The sequence below is a fragment of the Castanea sativa genome, chromosome 12 (assembly GCF_040712315.1).
Source record: "Castanea sativa cultivar Marrone di Chiusa Pesio chromosome 12, ASM4071231v1".
NCBI lineage: Eukaryota > Viridiplantae > Streptophyta > Magnoliopsida > Fagales > Fagaceae > Castanea > Castanea sativa.
In genome coordinates, this window is record NC_134024.1 from 16,494,691 (window position 1) to 16,516,796 (window position 22,106).

The following is a 22,106-nucleotide window of genomic DNA, read 5'->3' on the forward strand; positions in this document are numbered from 1 at the left end:
GACAACATTTGGATTTGAAACCCATTGATTTGAAATACATTTTAATTAGCTACTTTCATTACTAGCTTCCTTCTGCTCAGTCTAATCCGTGCATACCATATGTGGACAAAATCTGCCCTTTTTTTTTTTCTTTTCTTTTCTTCAAGACATTAATAACACCCTGCTCTCTCTCTCTCTCTATATATATATATAGGTAAACTATCATAATAACACATTTTAGCATAATATTACAAAGATGCTCATCTTATCATTTAATTTCCATATCCTTTAACATTTAGATTTACACTAACACGATTTTCCCAAAACAATTCAAAATAGAACCCAACAAAATCCTGTTAAGAGTAATTTGCACAAGTTACTTAACCTTCTCCCCTTCAATCTCATTGCCAGCCTCAATTTCAATTAGAACCTCCTGCTTTTCACCACATTCATCTTCTATCATGCTTGGCAAATTTGCCTGTTTCTCATTTGCACTATGATTCTCATAGTTCACCTCAGGGGCAGATTGATTTTCACCTCTAACTGGTGAACTCATCATCTCGTTTTCATTTGCATTTTGTCTAGTTTCAGCCTGGTCATCAACAACAGCTCCTTCAGCACTATCATCTGTCTTCATGTTCAAAGAACTATTAGGATTCTTAATATCAGTAATTTGTATTTTACACACTGTTTCAGTGTCTGATGACAGTACTTTATCTTCTTGGACTTGCTCTTTGGGTGCATTGCCTGATGCACAAGCTTTGATCTCTTCTGCAGTCTTAACCTCCTGCTTTGGCAGAACTTCAGGGGGCAGAGTAGAGCTAACAATGTTAGTCTGTTCAGATGACATCTTCAACGATGTGGCAAAGGTGGATGGACTATGCTGAATGGTTGGTGAGACAGCCTTTACTGAACCAGAATGCGAAGCAGTAGGTATGACTGTGACAGCAGGATGGGAGGAAGATGATGCAGCTTCAAGGCCAGTGCCAACATAACGTACATTGGTTTGAGTCTCTATTTGTGTTGACACACCACGAGGCATGGGCAAGTTTGTTGAAGAAACACCAGTGGGTTTGATATGGACAGCATTCTTTGCCTGAGTAGCCTTGATAAATGATGCAACATCTGATGGAGAAGCAATTCGTGCACCAGCAGCAACTGCAGTTTCTCTTAACGCAGAATCTGAACAAATACCAGGCTTTGTTAAAGGCTTTTTTGCAGATACTCGAGATTTTTCTGTGGAACCCAATGATCCCACAGGAGATGATTTTTTAGGGACAGGGCCCTGTTGAGACTGGCCTTTGGCTTGTAGTGAGCTGCTGCCAATCTTAACAGCTTCAGCAGTTGTAGTTGGAAGGACAGAGTTACTAGTTGTACTTGTGCCAGCTGATCCAAATTCGAAGGATGGTCCATATTTAGAAAAGGCAAGTACCAAAAACTAATTGCATTAGAAACATCATAAACCAAAAAATAGTACACAATCAATCAAGTAACGGAAGATAACCATTCAAACAAATTTAAGACAACTTTGTAAATTGCTTTCAGCTAAAGTACAGAAGTTTAAAGCTTTAAGAAACACACATTATTTATCTTATCTTCTCAGGGAAATTCATTTTGCCTTGTCAAAATTATATCCAATCTGTCTTACAGGAAAATTTAATAATTCTGTAGGAAAGTATATTGAAGAAAATCATGGGGTTGGAATAAATCAAGAAATTGATTGCTAAAAATTCCGTACAATTCAATTTTCTCCATATATATATATAGAATATAAGATCTCCACATGATCAAACACTAGTATGCATTTGACCCAGCATGCTAGCAACAAAGAAGATTCAAAACATTGGCCTGAACCACACAAAGAACGCTATGATGAGAAAATAGCATCAGCTTTGGTTGACCTTCCACCACAACTTCAGGGATAAACAAATAAATAGCTTATGGAGGTTATCAAACAAGCATGTCCCCCATGAAAGAGGTGATTCACCCACCAAGTAGTTGAGATTCATAATAAACCATGAATGTAACATATCTTCATCTTGCAAATACATTCAATAAGAGTGGAACAGACTGATTAATCAAGCAGTAATAGAATATGATAAATTGTTTGCCAGGTATTTCAATAAAGTCAAATAGATCAATATGGAGAAGAGATTACCAGGGCGAGCTGCTGTTAGGCTTTTAACAGGCATGAGGGCTAGGGAGATTGCATGATGAGCTGCCCGCCGTTCCTCAGAAAGTTGAGAGCCAGAGGGATTGGTTCCCACATTCAAGTTGCCACGTCGCTTCCTAATAATGGCCCACCTCTGCATATGTAAGAAAAGCCCATAACAATCAATATTAGGAAGAAAAGAAAAACCATGCAAAAAGAAGAGAAAGGGCAAAACAGCTCTAAGAATTGATTGAGGTTAAATTTTCAGTTTTTCACCAGCATGACCTACATTGTATCACATGTTCAGAATTTTTTTTTTGTAAGTCATCCAAAATACGCCCTTAATTTCAAACTGATTTATTTTAGTTCATTCTGCATACAAAATACTGTCTCAGTTTACTTCTTTTATTTCCTTTATGGAACACATATGAAGTGGAGATGCAGAATAGTAGACCATAATCCATAGAGAGGAAGTGTGTTACTTTAAAAAGGCGAAAACTAAACAGCACCATGTGAACTAAAAAAAGACTTTTCAAAATGTTAAAAAGGTTTATGGCCCTAAATTGCAAAATCAAGTGATTTGCAGTTCATGTAGTTTACTAGAAAATGATATTTGCAGAAAGCAAGAACCACTGTAAGTGCATCTCACTGTAGTAGAATGCTTAATTAGTCTGTCTAATAGATGGTACATCTGAGTGATTTCTTAGAGATGAGTCAGCTATCATCCATCCCACATCCTAAGTGGTTCAACTAGACGATGAAGCTGAATTTCTTGATCGATCACAGATGGGATCCAGTGACTCAACACTTTTTTAAAAAAATTATAATTATCCATAAGGAAACGGCTTTAACCCAGAAAGTTTCTATTAACTATTAATCAAATGCTTACTAATGAAACAACCTTGTAAAGTTTAATGTGTTGATTGACAGAAGGAAAATAACCTGAGATAGCTGTGTAGCAGTCCTATTGCCCTTGAAGTCTCCCCTTAAAATATTTGCCCAATTTCCTTCACCACATTTCTGCACAGCAGCAATCAGTTCCAGATCCTCATCCTCTGACCATGGTTTTCTTTTCCTTCGAAGAGGCATGCTGCCATTTGCTGATCCATTTGCATCCAATACTTCATGAGGTGCAGCAGCTGAAGGAAGGGGCTGTTTCTGAACAGACACGGGAACAGTAATGTTCATCCCTTGCATTGAACAAGTGGCTTCTGAATTTTCAGAAGGAGAAACTCTTGATGAAGAGCCACTAGGTATATTTATGGTTAATGGAGCCTCAACTATTGAGCTGGTTGGGAGACTAGTGTCACTTGGTAATCCAGAAGCAATTAGTACCTGAACAAAGCAACCATTCCCATAAAATAAGCAGGAGAAAATTAAGATCTATATATCAGTTAAATCAACAAATAATTCAAGCACCATCATTGTTCAGACATATCAAACCCCTATCGGATGTGAAAACATGACCTGCCAGTGAAAATAAGAATCTAAACCACTGAACAGATATTTGATCGCATGAATACTCCAGAAGTTAATCAAAATGGATAAAAGCTGAACCCATATACAACTGGGATAAAACCAGAATTAATAAAATGCAAACAATCAAAATGTCTTTTTTTTTTTTTTGAGAAAAAAAAATGTCAAAATGTCATGAATATCTAATCAAACCATTTTGATGCAAAACCTCAGCTGTCCCACCCATTTATATAAGAACACGATCAAGATGTATTACTACCTACAAATGGAAAATTGTACATAGTGGAATTTCAGCGTGGATTGGTCAGGGGGAGGGACTGCACATGCTTCTTCGCCCTAATTGATGTCGCATACCCAAGTCTTTAGCCACAATTCTTTATTCTCTATGCTAAAAAATAATTTTAAAACTTCCTTTGTGGAATATGTACAGTTCAGAATCAGCAAGTTACTGGCAGTTTATGGAATCCTACTTGAGCCAGAACTAATATCATGGGACAGCCTCTTTGTATTTCAATCATCAATCTTCTAAGTGATTCTAAGCAGTAATAAATTCATGAAGTCAAAGCTTTATAATTACTTGTATATACTTACACATGTCTAGATTGGATTCTAGATCTTTTTGTCAGCAAAGCATAATTCTAAGCTCATCTGACGTAGGACAAGGGGAACAGGGTTTGATAGGGCTTTAGGAATGAAACAAAGGTGAAAATCAAGATTTTGGTTGCAGTGAACAGTGCTGTGAATAGTAGCAGTGAACAGTAAATAAAAGATAAATTCTTAAGAATCACTTCTAGGGTTCCTTGACACAAACCATAACATGCTTATAACTCCAAAGTCTGAAAATATTATTAATCTCCCCCTCGATAGAAAACACCACAACTCTTTAAATAGAAAACTAAACCTAATCCTAGTAGAACTACGATTTCTTAAAAACCTAATAAAACTTGGACTTGGACTCCTTGGGCTTCAATACTAAACCCAAATTAAATAACTAAAATAAAACCCAATGGATTAATAACACAGCCCATTCCAGAAAACATAAAATTACTAAAATACCCCTAACACTTAAAACTAATTAAAAGTCTTAGGACGCCTTTTATACGTCTTCAATGGTTGCTGCCATGGTCCTCCATCATTATCTGATGCAGGACTGTTAAGAAGTTCAACAATATACTAGGTTTCTTGATGAATTCTTGAATAAGGGTTGATGTTTAAGAGTATAGGTTAGGAAAGAATGAATGTTGATGGCTGTTTTGAGGCTGAAACAGGGGATAAACAGAAAATAACATAAATAAAACACTAGGCAATCACACCTAAAGTTCCTTGGCATCACACCTTGGAGAAGTTTGCATCACACGAACAAAGCTTAAAAATAAGCAGCTGAATTTTATTAATCAATCACAATATTCTCCATAACATGACAATAAAAGAGCCTTTATATAGAGGCTATAGTTATCATTTTCCTAGTAGGACTTGGACTCTAAATAACCTATTCCTAGAATGAATAGGAATACTAACAATAATTAAATAAAAGACTTAATAGTACGTAAACATTAAATAAGACATATGGACCTTTGGTATGGTCAAGGATAGCTCATACCAGATTTCTAAAATTACCAAATTGCCCTTATTCTAATAGAACTTAATTAAAACTGATCCAGCAGCTTCTTAACCTAAAAGACTTAATACTAATAACTAAAATGACCTATCAAAGGTGCTAAGTAGGTCCGACATCAAAACTAGACCACAATTCTTGAATCTTTGTATATCTAATCTTCTTTTCCCTTGAGCTCTTCCTTGTCTTCATAATTTCAGTGGATCATTTATTGATTCATTGTGAGAAGGCTAATCACTAGTGGCATTTTGTCTTTAGATCTTTTGGGGTCTCTTGGGTCTTACTAAGAACGGTACTGGATCTCCTTTTTGGTTGGATGAATTGGTTGGGGAAGCTCGGAAGTGCAATAAATGCATGTCTGAGGATGTGGAAAGCTCAGGAGACCAGCTACTTGCTACATTTATTGGTTCTCTGTTTTATTGGTCTCAGGCTTGGGGGCTCACATCCAGTGATTCCCTTCCATTTGACTACTCATGAAGTAGTTTTTAAAATAAATTTTCTTCTTACTTATCAAAAAAAAAAAAGCATAATTCTAAGCAAACTGGCAAGGCCATTTGGCCATCCAGTAAAGTAAAAAATAGAAATAGTCAATTCATCAAGCAAAACCTATTTCATTAAAAGTATTTACCAAGAAAATCAAAATAATGAAAACACATCAGTCATTTAGTATGCAATTTATTCACTTACCTTCACACATGCTGCAGCCTCTGTTGAAGATTCACAGCTAACAGGGGGAAATGCTTCCACTTCAGATTCCAAATCACTATCATCATCCTGCAAGCCAATGTTAATATCGGTATTATATGAAAAATATATCTTAAGTATAACTCTGGGCATGTGAGGAAAAGTTTTTTTTTAAGGCTAAAAACAAAGTATTGCTTGCAATTTGGTGGGGGGAAAGTTCTGTCTCACAAGAGGTGGACAATTTAATTTATATAAATCTAAGAAATTTTTAAGATGATAACATATTTACGCACAGTACAAGTATTTCATTCTTTTATGATAGGACCAGAAATGAGTACCATTTCACTAAAAAAGTGGGTGTGCAAGAAGCTAATAAATTTTTACGTCAAGCTCGCAAGATAACTTGGCTATATTTTTAATGTATTCATAATTAAACTTAAAAGAATGTTCTATGGAATGCCTAAACCTGTTCCAATAGGATTTAATCACTATCATCACATAAAGAGTTCAGTTGCTTCCATCCAAAGACGGAGAAAAAATGACCAAGACAAACACATTTTCAATGTTACGCTTAGTCTTATAATTACAAGACTTCACACTGTGTTGCCAAAACATTGAGGCCATCAAATATTTCATTGCCAAGCCAAAATCTTAGTTGGCAATCTTTTACTTGCCAGCCAAAAAAAAACACAAACTAGGATCATTCAACATTTTCTAAAATACCACCCCGTAGAACCCAGATAATTTCCCCAATCCTTATAACACATTACATATTTAGCACCTCTCCCATGTGCCTAAATGCGATTCAAATTCAACTATTTACTATCAAACCATCGAATACCAAAACTTCAATACTAGCCATCATATTAACCTTCTCACAAACCCCATTATATGCATTAGGTAAGACCTTTTCTTTTTTTAACATACTTCAGCATTCAACTATAGTTTCATATTATCCATTCATTTTGAAATAAGGTAGATTGGATTTTGTCACATCATCAAAAATTTAATAAATACCAAAACAATATTAGTTAACGTTTATTCCATGGTAAAATCTAATCTACTCATTTCAAAAAGAATGATGTTAAGGATATACAAATTTTACTGCATAAGGCTTACAAGCTAATGTGTTATCAATCATAAAAGCTAATTCAAACATTTATTTATCATGTTGTTAAAAGTGGCACCAATGACAAATAATTAACAAATCAATTCACGCACATTTTGAAGTGAAATTTGTAGCAGCTTAAACATTCAAATGAATGTCTAGATTACTTTTCGCAATTGATGATACATCACTTTGTTATAAACTTATGTAGTATACTAGTAACCCTGGCATCACTCTTAACATTTTTAAAAAAAAATATTCAAAATGGATGAAAAGGATTTTAGGAACACCAAAAAAAAAAAAAAAATTAACAACTTTTTTTCACATCAGTTCAATTGACAAACTTATACTAATCTAGAGCCACCACTCTAAGACCACATAATATGGCACAACTTGTATCATGTGTGGTAGACTGTGAGCGGTGAAAAAAAAGTGGTGAGTTTAGGAGAAAGTGTAAGATAGCTGTGGAAAAAGTTGTGCCAGTTTAGATGGTACTAAAACTACTCTTTTTTCACCTGCCACTAATAATCTGCCAGGGTGTGAAGTTTTTTTTTTGTCAAATTTTGAGTGTACATAGACATTCTGGATTCCAATACAGTTGGATACCAAAATAATAATAATAATAATAATAATAAAAGTGGCAGAGTGACTGACCAGAGGCAGAGCTCCATGATCGAATTTATGAAGCAAAGAATGGTGGTAAGCTAAATGGCGCCATAGCATCTGGTACTCTCTAGCATCAGAAATCCCAGTGGAAGTATTCTTCACCAACGCATTCCAATCCATATTCACCTCCGCACTGTGCGTCACTTCTTGAAGCAAAGCCAGCACCGTCGCCGCCGAGTACCTGCCCAAACCCAAATACTTCACAATCCAATTAACAAAAAAACTGAAATTGAGAGAGAGAGAGAGAAATGGCGGAACCTCTGGAGGAGAGAGGAGATATCGTCTTCGCTGATGAAGCTTTTCTTTTGCTTTTTGGTTTTCTCAATCATTGTTGTTGTTGTTGCTTTTTTGAGAGCTATGGTGATAACGATAATAATGAGGGCATGGTTTTTTTTTTTTTTTTTGAAGAGCGAGAAACCCTAGAAATGTAATTGAGAGAGAGAGAGTGTTGGTCGGAAGAGAAAGGAAGAGAGTTATGGAAGGGAAGGGAGAGAGCGTGGAAGACACGCGCGCCCCCTTGTGGGGGTGATTTTATGCTTGGCAGAGAAAATTTGATTCTTCTTCGGTGGTACGGGAAATAGTGGAGCCGTTAAAGGGAGACAGAGCTAATGACTGTAGTGCCCCAGGTTTTTTTTTTTTTTTTTTCCAGATATTTAAAATTTGGGAAAATTTTATATTTTAAGGGTTTTTTTTTTTTTTGAGAAGATATATTTAAAGATAAATTTCATTAAAATACTTTGAAAATTGGGTTAATACCAACTAGGTTCAGGATTTTTCAAATAGAGAAAAATGACTAACCAATCTAATAGTGTTTTAAGGTCTAAGTTTGCTTTAATGTGGCGTTTGGTACGGGGGAATCCACATTACTCTTGGCATCTAGATTCTTAGCAATGTGATTCCTAGGAATCACATTCCTAAGAATGTAGCTATTCTAATGTTTGGTTTCATTGGGAATATCTTAAGATTCCTAGGAATGTGAGATGATAACGCTTGGTTTATTCCCAGGAATCTTAAATGAATTATTTATTTTTCCTATTCTATCCTTAGATTTGAATGTGAACTACTAAGTTCTTAAAAAAAAAAAATATTCCTCTAAATAAATAATGAAAAACCAAATATAAACTATTAATTATGAAAAATTCATTAAAATTATAGTCTAATATTTCAAAATGACAGGTACAATATAAAAATAACTATTTAAATTCTCAAATGCTTTTATTCTTAATAATAATTTTAAAAGAGTTTAATCCATAATAATTTGTTTTATGTTTTATGTTAATTGCTTAAATGATAATGAAAAAGGGGTTAAAATTGTCAATTTATAACAAATACAATTCTCTTTAAGCTTGGGAATCTAGATTCCCACCTGTTTTAAAGGGAATCCACATTCCTACTGAGAGGGGAATCCAGATTCCCCTGGCATCTGATTCTTTAGCGTGATTTGCAACCAAACATAGGAATCTTTAAACATTCCTGGAAATCCTAAAATATTACCCCATACCAAACGCCACATAAGAGTTAAATTGATTAATTTTAAAAAAATTTAGACCTGGTTAATATTAACCAAAATCTTAAGATATATTAATGGACTCTACTCTATATTTTATCCATAAAACCATTATTAAGTCCATTTCTATTATTATTTTCGTTATTCTAGAGAGTAATGAAGTAAATAATAAGATAGGAAACCAATCATAAAATCATGCTATAAATAAGTAATTAGCTTCCATTTATTTTTTGGGTAAATTTCAAGGGAGGTTTGGGCTAATGCTAATAAAGTCCATAACATTTAAAAAGTGACTATCCTAATCCAATGACCAATCTGTTATACAAACCCCGATACTTTTTTTTTTCTTCTTTCTTTGTTCTTTCCTCTTTCTTCCTCTGATCATTGCCACTATAGTCGCATCAAACACTCTAGCTCTTGTTCCTGCTCTAGTGACCGGTTACACCAACTACACAGTGGGCAGCACCGTTGGATGGTTCTCTCTATCCTTTATGTTCAATAATTGCCAAATTAATTCCCTTAACAAGTCTCAAATGAAACACATAGTTTAATCAATTATTTCCCGCTTTTCTTTGCACCTTGTCTAACACAGTTTGTATATTTAATCACAGGTTTTTTATCAGAACTAAAACCTTTTATTAAATATTTATTTCATTTTCACTTTGCTCATTAATCCAAGTTTTTTTTTTTTTTTTTTGAGAGTTTAATCCAAGGTGATTGTGTAGTTTTCTTAGTTTTTTTTTTTTTTTTGAAGCTTTAGTTTTCTTAGAATTTAACTATTTATGTATAATTTACTCTTAGTAATATTTTAAAGAAAGTATTCTTTAATAGAATATTAAATGCGTATATTAATTTGTTAGGTTGGAGAACTAGAGAAGGTTGAAAATACTAGTCCACCAAACTACAGAATACTTTATCCTTAAAATACTCCAATAATTGATAATAATTGCCTACTTTGAAACAATAAAGTAATAAACTGATAAAGCACTCACTGACTCACTTCCAATTATACAGCATTAGATGTCTTTTTTTCTTCTATTTTTTGAGGAGTATATAAATATACCGATTACCAAGAAAGAAAAGCAACCAAATGTGCAATTTGGACCACGTGGTTTTCTATTGACAACGAGAAAACAATAAAAGAAAGAAAACAAAAGTCATGGAAATAAACATCCCATTGGAGATCGCAGGTGTTTTAAAGAGCCATTGGATAAAACAGTCATTGAGATGTCGTGTTTTTTGTTTTATTTTCTGTAAATTCTGCTTTTTATTATTCTTAGTGATACAGAAATTTCATATATTGTTTTAGTAATTATGAGATGTCATGTGTTTGTTGGTGTAAAATTAAAATAGTGTATCACTAATAATCTATAAGAAAATGATATTGCACCTGTCAATCTCTTATTAATTCAAGAAAAATGTGAAAATGAATGTTTGTTGTGTCACCATGTGCTTGCATTGTTTCAGCATTCATCTGAAGGTCTAAAAAATATAATCTTATCTTGTTCCAATATACCACAATAAGGAATCTAAAGGTAAGTGGTGGACCTTTTGGTAAAGTCTGTGAGAAATAAACAAAGAATTGGTCATATATAATATAAACACTGTTATGTTCCCAATAACTTGATTTGGGAATTGAACTTCTAGAAGACCAAAAACAAATGGTATGAATTCAAGATTAATCTCCAAGTGGTTGATTTAGGAAAAATAAAAGTTCAAACACATTCTCATGCTATATTTCATTTAAAGAACACACACCCACATTCCAGAATTACTTCCAATATGAACCATCAAGCTATAAAAGAACACAATAGGCTACCAATGTTGTAACGTCCAATAACTCAGCTAGGGCAAGGTGAATACCAAGTGGTTCTTTGTACCAAAGTTTTCATTCACATTTTTTACAATCTGAACAGTTGAATGACTTGATCTATCAGAAGTATTCCGACAATATATTAAGGTAATTAAAGTAGTATCCTTGACCCTTGGACTGTGCCCATCGTTTTTGGTCCTTGTTCTTTTTATATTCCAGCTATATTTTTCTAGATAAGCCCATCAAAGCAACGTTAAGAAAACAAGGTTTGTTTCCCTCACCAAGCCCTAATAGAAAGAGTCACAGTCCTATTCAAGGAGAAAATTCAAACATCAAAACTTGTTCATTTTTAAATCATACACAATCGCACTGCCACAATAAAGTTGTATCAGTTTAGCCCCTGGCTGAAGAATTAAATGTCCATCAAACAAGAGCAAAATTCAGTCATTCTACTTTATTATAATTATTCATACAACACAATCCAAAACAACCTGTTAAGAATTCTGTTTTGGACATGGACATCTTTGTATTTAGCAACTATTCTGTTCCCTAAAAATAAATTTTCCTTGTATTTGAAAAAGAAGAAATAAAAAGGGGGGGGGGAAGAAGAGGGGGACAAACATGTTGCAAACCCTAAATAAATCTTATAGGAAACCAGGTTTCGGTTTTCATCATGTTTGTCCCAACCTGCTGCCATGACTCCAGGAGAGAAGGAACTTGCCATTCAAAGAGGCTTGAGCTTGAAGAAAAATAAATCAACTGCTGCGTTTTGTTGCGGATGCTACAACCAACAAAGGACTGTCACCAGACATCTCTAAGGTATCGTCCGTCCATCTGGAGTTTCTTTACTATAGCCTCTGCTTTTGATGGTTCCACATTTTCCTGAAATTCATACCATAAAAAGATTTTGAAACATGATTCCTCTAATCGAATGCCAAACACTAATGGCACTCATAAAAATAAGTGAGATTGAACTCAAGTCTATTTTTGTGCGTTCTTTACTGCAGTGGTGTAAGATGATTTAAATAATAAGTGGGTGGGGGCGGAGAGAAAGGTTTCTTGTATTTCTATAGTTGATTTCATGGATATTTTGAACCTTCAATTGTAATTTCTAGGAATTTTAGTTTCTCTTTTAAAGCTTCCCTTTATTCTAATAAAATTTCTTATTACTTATAAAACAATATATAAAATAAAAAAATAAAAAAATTGAGATGGATGAAGTGGAAAGTGCCAATTGGATGTTGCATAGCACCATTCGATCTAAGCAAATAAACGTATAAAAAATGTTGCTGGTCAACTATATATTTTTTTATATATAGATAACGTAAAAATTTATTAAAAATCATTGCCAACCTGAGCCTAGTCAACTATATGTTAAATGATAAAATATGCGAGCAGTCAAGAAACAAAAGTTTAATAAATCAGGTGTTGCAATAGTACACACAGCCCTGAACCATATTATTTCCCTATACCCCTGAAAGATAGTTGCCTCTCCTTAGGTATAGGTGCAACCTCTGTTTGAGGGAGAGAGAGAGAGATTGGGAGGGCAAGGGTGTACCTGCTCCTGGACAATGGTATGCAAAGTCCGATGAACATCTCTGGCCATACCCTTGGCATCACCACAAACATATAAATATCCCCCCTGTGAAACCAGGCTCCATAAATGCGCAGCCTGTACACGAAGAAGAATTGTTGATGCAGTTAGAAATAATATGTACACCTCACAAACAGCAATCTTACTTGTTTCCTACCACTACTTACTTGGTCCATCATCTTATGTTGAACATACTCCTTTTGTGGACCCTCCCGTGAAAATGCAACAATCAGCTCTGAGAGCACACCTTGTTCCACAAAATTGTTTAGCTCATCCTCATAAATGAAATCCTATAAGCAAAGATCAAAGTTAGAGAATCATACAGCGCACTCAATTTTTTTCAAAATTTAATTGTCCTTGAAGGTATACACAAAACAACAATCATTACCATCCGACGATTTCTACATCCAAAGAAGAGTAATGCAGGGCCAAGTTGTACGCCCTCCTCTTTAAGTGCCATTCTTTCCTGGAGAAAGAATTATAAATTTAATTTTCATCTTTACATACACTAGCAATAAAACTCCATTATTATAAAATCACTCCGGACCTGCAGAAATCCTCTGAAAGGTGCGAAGCCAGTACCAGGGCCAACCATGATGATAGGTGTTGAATGATCAGCTGGTAACTTGAAATTAGATTGCCTAATAAAAATAGGAGCCCAGCTGCAGTTACGGCTCCTCTCCAGAGGAACCGCATTCTGTTTTCATTCAATATGGTTGAATATTACAACAAAGCCTTAGAGATGGTGCACATGTCAAATCGATAGACCACATATTACAATAGTACAGTACTAAAAAATAGAAAAAAGAGAAATGATAAGCATAACCACTGGCTGAGCATTACCTTCATCCAGGTTGAACAAACTCCTTTGTGAATTCTGCCAGTGGGAGTTGGACCATAAACTAGAGCACAGGTTACATGAACTCTATTGGGTGCAAATCTGTATGCAGTAATATTAGTTGAAGCTCTATATTATGAGATAAATCACCATAATTAGGAAGAATTACACACCTAGGAGAGGATGAGATTGAATAATAACGGGGCGGTAAGCGAGGTGCTACTGCTGCAAAAAATACACCAAGGGGTGGCTTTGCTGATGGGAACTCAGCCATGATCTCAAGTAGACTTCTCTGACTTCCAACAACCCATTTTGAGTAGTCATCCTAGACAAAGAAAATCAAAATCAAAATTAGCAAGAACACATATACAAACGGTATATATATAACAAGAACAAAAAGAACCACCCCGCCCCCTCTCAAAAAAAAAAAAAAAAAAAGAAGCAAAAACTTAGTGATCTGCTAACCTTCCCCTGAGGTGATGCCAAAAACTTAAGCCTCTCTGCTTCATTAGGTTCAACAGCATGAGCAGCCAAAGCAATCAGAGCAGCCTGAAAGCACAAACAATCAGAAACCATTAAAAACAATTATTGAAGTAATTAATCAAGAACAGAAAAAAGGGATTAAATTGTCAAATGTAAAAAGGTAACCTTCCGAGGAGGATTTAAGAGATCAGCATAACGTGCCAATGCAGCGCGCAGTGTGCAAGGACCAGGGAAAGGAGGTGGCAATGAGCTTCCGAGGGGTGTGCCATCATCATTGTCAGTGTGAATAGAGAATAACAAGTCTAGAGGTTGACCCAACAATTTCCCAGCTTCTTCAACAGTTTCATCACAATTCTCAGCATAAACACCCACATGATCTCCAGTTTCATACCTAAGGAAAAAAGGGGGAATGATAATCACCAGTCAAAAACTTAATTTCAGTAGTATGAAGTACAATATGTTCTGCCAATCCAACTATTCATTTAACATTGAGAGAGAGAGAGAGAGAGAGAGAGAGAGATGAGCACATAAGGTAAGTAGATATTATCCTGGAAGACTATATATACAGAAGCCTTTAAAAAAAAAGAAAAAAAAGAAAGCCCAATTCTACCTAGGCCAAGAAATCCATACAAACATGTATATCAAATATCAACTATAACACAGGTCAAACCCTTCCCCCCACAATAAACATTAAAAGGTTTATTGTTTAAGTCACAGTATGAAAGGGAAAAGCCATGATATTATTTCCAACTCTAATCATTTATAATATAAGATTCCAAGTATTAGTTAATTTTCTATGCTTCTATTGAAAATTGAAAAAATCATTATTGTAAATGTGAGGGAATATATAAACACAAAAACCTTGTGATTCAGTCATTTAGACTGCTTAAGTGATAAATTATTTTCCTCAACAAATGTATCATTGGCCTGATAATAAATAAACTATCATACTACAAGCACTAACATGATCCAAATCTAATGAAAATCCCGCTATGGAATGAAAAATACTAGTTGCAGACTAGCCTGGTTAACAGAATGAATTAAGTGAAAAGAAAGAAATCACCAACTTAAAGCTTTCGCCACAAATCCAAATCTGTAAATAGAAGTATCACATACTCATGAACTTACGTAATACCAGTCCCTAAAATATCAAACTCCAGATGTATGCAGGAACGGTCCGATTCAGGTGTGTGAAGCTCTTTTTCAAAAGCAACATTAACTCTTCAAGCAAAAGAAATAAAACCAATTTAGAAAACAATAATAGCAATAATAGAACAAACCACATGCACTACTCCAAGTACCTGCAAGGATGCTGTATATCAAATGAAGCAGTCCCATTTGCCATGTTTGAGTAATTATCCTCATAAGATGTAACAGTAGGATCATGAATCACTACTCTATATTCAGGAATAACGGCTGTATATGGAGTAGATACAGTATTAGCATCATCCCCATCTAGGAGAAGCTGATCTAACTCAGGCCACAATTGTTCCCTCCTAGAAAACAACAACCAAATCGTTAAAGCAGAAATCTGAAGCCATATTGCATACTAAAGCTCTGTCTTCCCAAAGCTAATATTTAAAAACAGTTAAGGAAAACAAAAAAGTTACAAAAAAAAAAGAAAAAAAGAAGGTAAGATAAATTGCATTGAAAGGTTACAAAGTATACCAAGCAGAAAAATCATCCTCAATACATTGATCGTCATCACCTAAACCAACTGGAATGAGACGCTTTGCACCTGCATCAACAAAATAGACACAAGTTCAATAGAATTTAAACAGATTATATCAAGAGGGCAAAGCAAAAATTGATCAACAACTATGCTCTTACATAATTAGAAGTTACTAGTTAGACGTATATTTTGGCATACAGTTAAATCACATTTTAAAATAAGTTTTAGTATGAAACCATACAAAATATTGGCTCATGCAGTCACTACTTATTCCAATTGAAGATGGTGTCTCAGAAGTTAAGAAGACAACTGACGCAGGACAACCAGAACAAAACTGAAACAATAATAAAATAAAGGGATATGACCTAGGAGTCAGCACCTAGGCCTTGTTTGGAGTCAGCACCAAGCGGGAAAACCACTAGGAGTCAGCACCTAGGGTAGACCTGGAGTCAGAACCAGACCAAATAAAAGACCAAACGGCCATTGTTTTCATTTATCAAAATATCAACTAACTCCTCAAGGAGGACAATAGGTTGCTTATAAAGGATTACTAAACCCTAGTTCTAATTGACTAGGAAACCCTAATTGCCTTATTACAAAAATAACTTTGCTTCCAAATTAAAATACTAATAGCCTAATAAACTACTAGGACCTAAAACATAAAAATACAATTGACTTGCAAACATAAATAATATTAAATAATAATTTTTTTGCATCTCCCGCATCATTCTCCTCTGGTTGGAGAAAACTCGACCTCAAGTTCTAAAGCATTGAAGAATTAGGATGCTGACAAGTAACACTTACTTCCAGTCTGGAATCACCTTAGAGAGCATAGAGAAAAGAAAAATCTTGAATTCCACCATGTCAAACTCTTCTGGAATAACAAAATCAATGTGTGGAATCAACATGATCTTATCTTGAGCCATTAGAAGCACTATCTTATCCACTTTCTCCACTTTAGCAAACTATTTGTCTTCATGCACCATGGAAGGCTGGTCAAAAGCAGATTCATTAGCTTCCAATACCACATCATGTGCACCCTCTAACATAATACTCTCTTTAGAAACCATCCCTTCACCTTGCTGCTCTTCAACCTTGCTACTTCATTCCCTTGCACGCATGTTAAAGCACTTGTTGAGGCATGTACGTCTGTGTCAACATTAGGCTTTGGTGTTGCTTGAGGATTCTCCACGACCAAGATATCATCATCAATGTTGTCTTCTATGGGGGCAGCAATAAGTTCATTCTGATCAATTATCCTTGGTTTCCCAATTGAATCGGTTTAAGTCTTCATTTGCTTCATCTAAGCAATCCTGTCTTGAACATCTTTCATGAGCTTTACAGATAATTCCTTTAATTCCTTGGTAGATAATTCCTTGATAGATTGTTCAAAAATGCGCTGAGGACATGAAATGAATGAGAATTCATCATATTTGCTTCAACTTGAAAACTGAAAAGTACCACACTGAGATTGGGTAGATACTTAGCTCGAAAGTATGGTGACAAATACTCATCACAAAGTTTTTCTTTCATATCTTCCCACACACTAATGGCAAGTTCATAGTTTAGATAGCGGCAATATTCAAGCTTCTCCCAAAACATTTGTGCTCCACCTCTTAACTTCAACTTTGCATACCTAACCTTTTTGTTACCTGCCCAATTTGCTTGCTCAAAGAATTGCTCTATCCCATTCATCCAGTTGACAAAATCTCGTGAATTAGTTTTACAACCATCAAAATAAGGTGCTTCGGATATTACCATAATTCTCGAAAATAGTGCTTCAACAAATAGTTGGAAGTTGGAACAAGAACGTGGAACAAGAACTTGGGTTGCTATGATGTTCTCTGGACAGATCGTTGGAATAGGCTTCTAAGACTATTCTCTCAAATAGGTGCTGGGACTGGGCTGGTTGACAGGTTTGGATTTCGTGGGCTGGGTCTTTCTTTCTTTTTCTTTTTCTTTTTTTAAAGAAAACTGGTGTTGTAAAATGTGGGCTTTGGGCTTGTTAACAAATGGGTCGGGCAAGGGCTTGAGTGACCGTGTACAAGGAGTTTGTTGTTTTGACTAGGTAGTTTAATGGGTTTCGATTTGGAGATGGTCTGGGTTATAAAAGGTGGGTCGGGCCAGCTTGAATTTTTTTTTTTTTTTTTTATAAAAAAGAATGGGTTTAGACAAGGCTAGTGGGTTACCTCATGAGATCGGATTGATGGAAACTAATGAGATTGCGGCAGCGTGACAAAACTGAAACAACAATAAAATAAAGGAATATGACCTAGGAGTCAGCACCTAGGCCTTACTTGGAGTTAAGGCCAAGTGAGAAAATCACTAGGAGTCAACACCTAGGGTAGACCTGGAGTCAGCACCTAGGGTAGACCTGGAGTCAGCACCAGACCAAATAAAAGACCAAACGGCCATTGTTTTCATTCATCAAAATATCAACTAACTCCTCAAAGAGTACAATAGGTTGCTTATAAAGGATTACTAAACCCTAGTTCTAATTGGCTAGGAAAACCTAATTGCCTTATTACAAAAATAACCTTGCTTCCAAATTAAAATACTAATAGCCTAATAAACTACTAAGACCTAAAATATAAAAATACAATTGACTTGCAAACATAAATAATATTAAATAATAATTTTCTTGCATCTCCCGCATCAACAACTGAAAGAAATTATTAGACATCAACTTTGGTCAAGAGCTTAGCCAAAAACTTATAAGCAAGAAAAATTAATGATAGTTATCTAAGAAACCAGAATCAATATATTAAACAACAGCATGTGCTTGCTCTGCATAAAACCCCATCACAAGAAATCTCTGAAGTTACAAACATCAGAATCACAAATTTGGTTAAATTGGGTTTCAAAAAACCTGAAACATTATGCGAGACAATTTGGTAGAAATGCAGAAAATCATAATAGATGAGCTCAAGCAAGACAATCCCTATATCTATGGGTCACACAATGAATTCACCATCTAACCTTAAGTATCTGAAGATTACATACAAATTACTAATCACTAAAAATAACATAGCCTTACATACCACTAAACTGTCACCTAAGCATTTAGCTGAAGGTTCATTTAAAGTCACATTAACAAGTCAATATCAATTATGTACGGCTACCATTAAGAGAGAATGCCAAAACTTGGGTACCATGTAAAACAAATGCTTATTTCATAAAAATCATCTACAAGCCTACAACTACAAGTTCATGAAGTTAAATTACTACAAAATGCTTCCCAGACAAATAACTAAATCTGTGCCCTAGAATAGGCAGAAAAGAAACCATTAAAATGAAAGAAGGGCCTTTTGGGGTTTGGGGGCATTTTTTAGGAGGGTACAAGATTAGATGATAGAAGAATAGAACAAAGTGATTCTCACAATAGTGAATGTAAATGTTGAAAATTTCAGCACTTTCTTCCAAGTTGTCAATAATAGTAACCCAAATGCGCAGCAAGGAACATTAAGAGAATTCCTATCAGAGAGTAAGGCCATGAGAATAGGTGTTTAATAGAAACATATACCTTGTTCGCTGAGTTGTTCATCAACCACATTCCCAATCTGTTTAAAAAGGGTGCCGTTAGATGCCACAATTATGATACGATAACAATGAGCATACACAGCAGACTAAGTTACCTTGTTGAAATGTTCATATTGACGGTTACCCAAACCAAAAACACCATATCTGAGTTGTTGAAGCCATGCACCCCTATCATTACCCTGAAAATAAAAGCTAGGCGTGTTAATATATCAGATATAATTGAAGTAAAAGTTCTAAGTTTCTAACAACTTGTGACTTTAGAATTTGTATTCATTGTAGATATGTAGTAAAGCTGCTAACCTCAGTAAACCATTTGTAAAATCTTGCAGCATTATCAGTTGGCTCTCCATCTCCATAACTACAATGTCAGGCCCAAATATATTGAATACACCACGCTTTCTAAAATCAATATGCATTTCAAACTTAACATAATGCCAGTAAAGTTAAAGATCTATCTTACGTGGCCACCATGAAAAAGGCCAAAGTCTCTTTCTTCAATTTTTCTTCATATTGATCATCATCCGCAGCATAATCATCCTATTTTAAACATAATCAAAAAAACATACTGAATAGTAAAAAATAATAACAATAATAAAGATAAAATCTCTTGAAGAGGATTATTCAGGTAAAAATGGAACATCACGCAACAATTCCAATCCAACCTACCAGGTCAATAACTTTGACAACTGCTTTTTCATATCTTGCCTTGATCTCGTCAGCTAAAGCCTATGATTACAACATGCTCACATTAGTGCATAAAAACAAGTAAGAAAATTCTGCAAAACCAGTGACAAATAATAATAATTATTATTATAAAGATAAACTACTCATAAGGAACCAACCATTTCAGGAGTTCAATACAAGTATCTACATAAGTTTTAATCACACAGGATAATGACTAGCCAGGTCCATCCCAACTGTCATGACAATGACATGACTAGCTAAATCAGCAAAAGTCATTGCTATTTGTGCACTAAACATGTCATTATAAATGCCACATATAATGCACATTAATCTCATCACATACTCATGACGTGAACCCTGAAAGCGCCTAGTCTGCCACGCCCAAACGCTAGGCACAACAAAGCTATTTCAAGTTTCAATTTTAACGCAGACAATTATCTCAGCCACACCTCAATCCATTTCACCCTAACCAAAAAGTTTACATTAAATACAGAAGCCGTACATGCATATAGCGTTCGCCGACCCAATAACAAAACCTCATGAAAGTTACAAATACACTTCCCACCAATTTCACTTCCTTTATTTAACACAACTTCAATATCCTTGTGGGTTCCCCGTTAACTCAACTAATAAAATATTTTGTTGTCCAATAAGGAATCAGGGATCAAATCCCGCCTACACCAAAAAGAAAACCATTGCACAAAGGTTGTTCTCAGTGCACAAAGGTTGTTCTCAGTGCACAAAGCTCCCACTTTTACAAGGTCTGTGAGAGGTAATTAGTAGGCAACCTTTCCCCAATTCTTTTGGAGAGTGACTAATTCCCATACTCGAATTTTCGACCTATGGTTTTTAGTGGAAGGCACTTGCCATCGCACCAAGACACTGTTATTCGCTAACTTCTAAATAATGCCCTCCTGAACACAAGAACCGCCTAAACATATAGTATCCTTAGCTCACGTCCACGTTAATCTCTATTCTAAAGTCTAAACAAACTCATATTTTCGCAATTCTTACAACAACAAATTAGCTTCAATACAAAGAATTATATCTAAACATTAACATAGGCAACAAATGAAAAAGATTTTTACATTTTACGCATAAAAACTAAAAAAAGAGTTGAATACAACGAGCCAAAAAAACAGAAACAGATTTACCTTAGCGAAGCCCTCAGCGGTTCCAGTCTGAGTACCAAAGAAAACAGAGACCTTAGTCTTTCCCGAATCAACCTCGACCTCATCGTCCTCGTCCTTGTTCAACGACGAGAACTTAGGCACTTCCACCGGCTTCACCGAACTACTACTGCTCCGATCCGACGATCTCTTCCACACAAAAACCAAAAGTCCGATTATCACAGCAAACGACGTCGTAACGATCAGCACGACCGAGTCCGATACCGACTCGCCCAGCGAAATTCCCAGCACCGACTCAATAGTCCGTACCAATTCCGAATTCGAACCCATATTCAAACTTCAGCTCGCTTTTTCTTTTCTTTTTTCTTCTTTTAATTCAATTTTAAGCGTGAAATTTGAGCTTCATTCGGATTTTTTTGACTTAGTTTGCTTTGTCGTTTTGGAGGGGCTTGAAAAACAAGCCCTAGAAAATGGCGGTGGCTAGACTTTCTTTAAGACAAAGGAGAGAGATCGAGAGAACGAAGAGAGCGTAGTGTGGAGACAAGGGTAACTGGTTTGTGCTGTGGTTTGTCCACTATCATTGACCAAAACATATGGGCTTTTTTAAAAAGATAATGAAGTTAACACGTAAAATGTTCACAACTTTTTGGGCGGTGGACGTGGCATGCTATCCATAATAAAAATGATTTTAAAAGGTAGGATCAAATTTGTAAACATTAGTTTTATAATATACTATGAGGATTTTTTTTTTTTTTGTCATCATTTTTTATTTATTCCAATTTAAGGTTTATATGTTTTTTGTTGTGTTGTGTATGTAAGAGTTAGGTCATTTTGAATATACACCATAATTAGTTTCTTTAAAACTTTTTCTCCTCTCCCATTGTGTGTGTTAAAATACTTAGTATTCTAAAAAAAAAATTACATGTTTTTTCATTAATATTACGCATTTAGAATTTACTAGGCTTTAAAATTAAAAAAAAAAGCCTTTGAGCATGCACTCACAAGTGTGCTCAAAGGTTTTTTTTTTAAGTTAATAATTTACATTCATAACAATTTGAAATTATTACATTTTTCAATTGTAAAAAATATTTTAGGGTATGGTGAGTGTTATGCGTTTGTGAGTGAAATAATGTTTTCATCACACCCTTAGGTATTTTTTGATTAA

General features: G+C 35.0%; 2 protein-coding genes across 3 annotated transcripts; both read right to left on the reverse strand.

Moving 5' to 3' along the window:
* Positions 1-214: 214 nt before the first annotated feature.
* On the reverse strand, positions 215-8,260 carry LOC142620994 (uncharacterized). The gene is made up of 6 exons (XM_075794311.1): positions 7,939-8,260; positions 7,669-7,861; positions 5,910-5,996; positions 3,074-3,466; positions 2,138-2,285; positions 215-1,365 (listed from the first exon to the last, which is right to left on the reverse strand). The coding sequence occupies exons 1-6, from the start codon at positions 8,007-8,009 to the stop codon at positions 356-358; spliced, it is 1,902 nt and encodes a 633-aa protein (XP_075650426.1). The 5' UTR covers positions 8,010-8,260; the 3' UTR covers positions 215-355.
* Positions 8,261-11,311: 3,051 nt separating this feature from the next.
* Positions 11,312-21,523, reverse strand: LOC142618828 (NADPH--cytochrome P450 reductase). Of its 2 annotated transcripts, XM_075791862.1 has the most exons (18): positions 20,966-21,523; positions 19,794-19,853; positions 19,588-19,664; positions 19,428-19,485; positions 19,223-19,306; positions 19,111-19,147; positions 15,584-15,653; positions 15,217-15,411; positions 15,044-15,136; positions 14,081-14,306; positions 13,898-13,981; positions 13,606-13,757; positions 13,438-13,534; positions 13,142-13,291; positions 12,983-13,060; positions 12,762-12,884; positions 12,559-12,672; positions 11,312-11,882 (listed from the first exon to the last, which is right to left on the reverse strand). In XM_075791862.1, exons 1-18 carry the CDS (start codon positions 21,269-21,271, stop codon positions 11,802-11,804), a joined length of 2,085 nt encoding a protein of 694 aa, XP_075647977.1. In that variant the 5' UTR covers positions 21,272-21,523; the 3' UTR covers positions 11,312-11,801. The 2 variants fall into 2 exon arrangements, with proteins under 2 accessions (XP_075647977.1, XP_075647979.1); XM_075791864.1 differs by lacking the exon at positions 13,142-13,291.
* Positions 21,524-22,106: the final 583 nt, after the last annotated feature.

Excerpts from the sequence above, each read along its gene's own strand:
- LOC142620994 (XM_075794311.1), bottom strand. The coding sequence starts at position 8,009 with ATGATTGAGAAAACCAAAAAGCAAAAGAAAAGCTTCATCAGCGAAGAC. Across the intron at positions 3,467-5,909 it reads AGGCTGCAGCATGTGTGAAG|GTACTAATTGCTTCTGGATT; the intron begins GTAAGTGAATAA and ends TGCTTTGTTCAG. Across the intron at positions 1,366-2,137 it reads CCTAACAGCAGCTCGCCCTG|CTGGCACAAGTACAACTAGT; the intron begins GTAATCTCTTCT and ends AATTTGGATCAG.
- LOC142618828 (XM_075791862.1), bottom strand. The coding sequence starts at position 21,271 with ATGGGTTCGAATTCGGAATTGGTACGGACTATTGAGTCGGTGCTGGGA. Across the intron at positions 19,307-19,427 it reads TTTACAAATGGTTTACTGAG|GGTAATGATAGGGGTGCATG; the intron begins GTTAGCAGCTTT and ends TTTTATTTTCAG. Across the intron at positions 11,883-12,558 it reads ATACCATTGTCCAGGAGCAG|GAAAATGTGGAACCATCAAA; the intron begins GTACACCCTTGC and ends TATGAATTTCAG.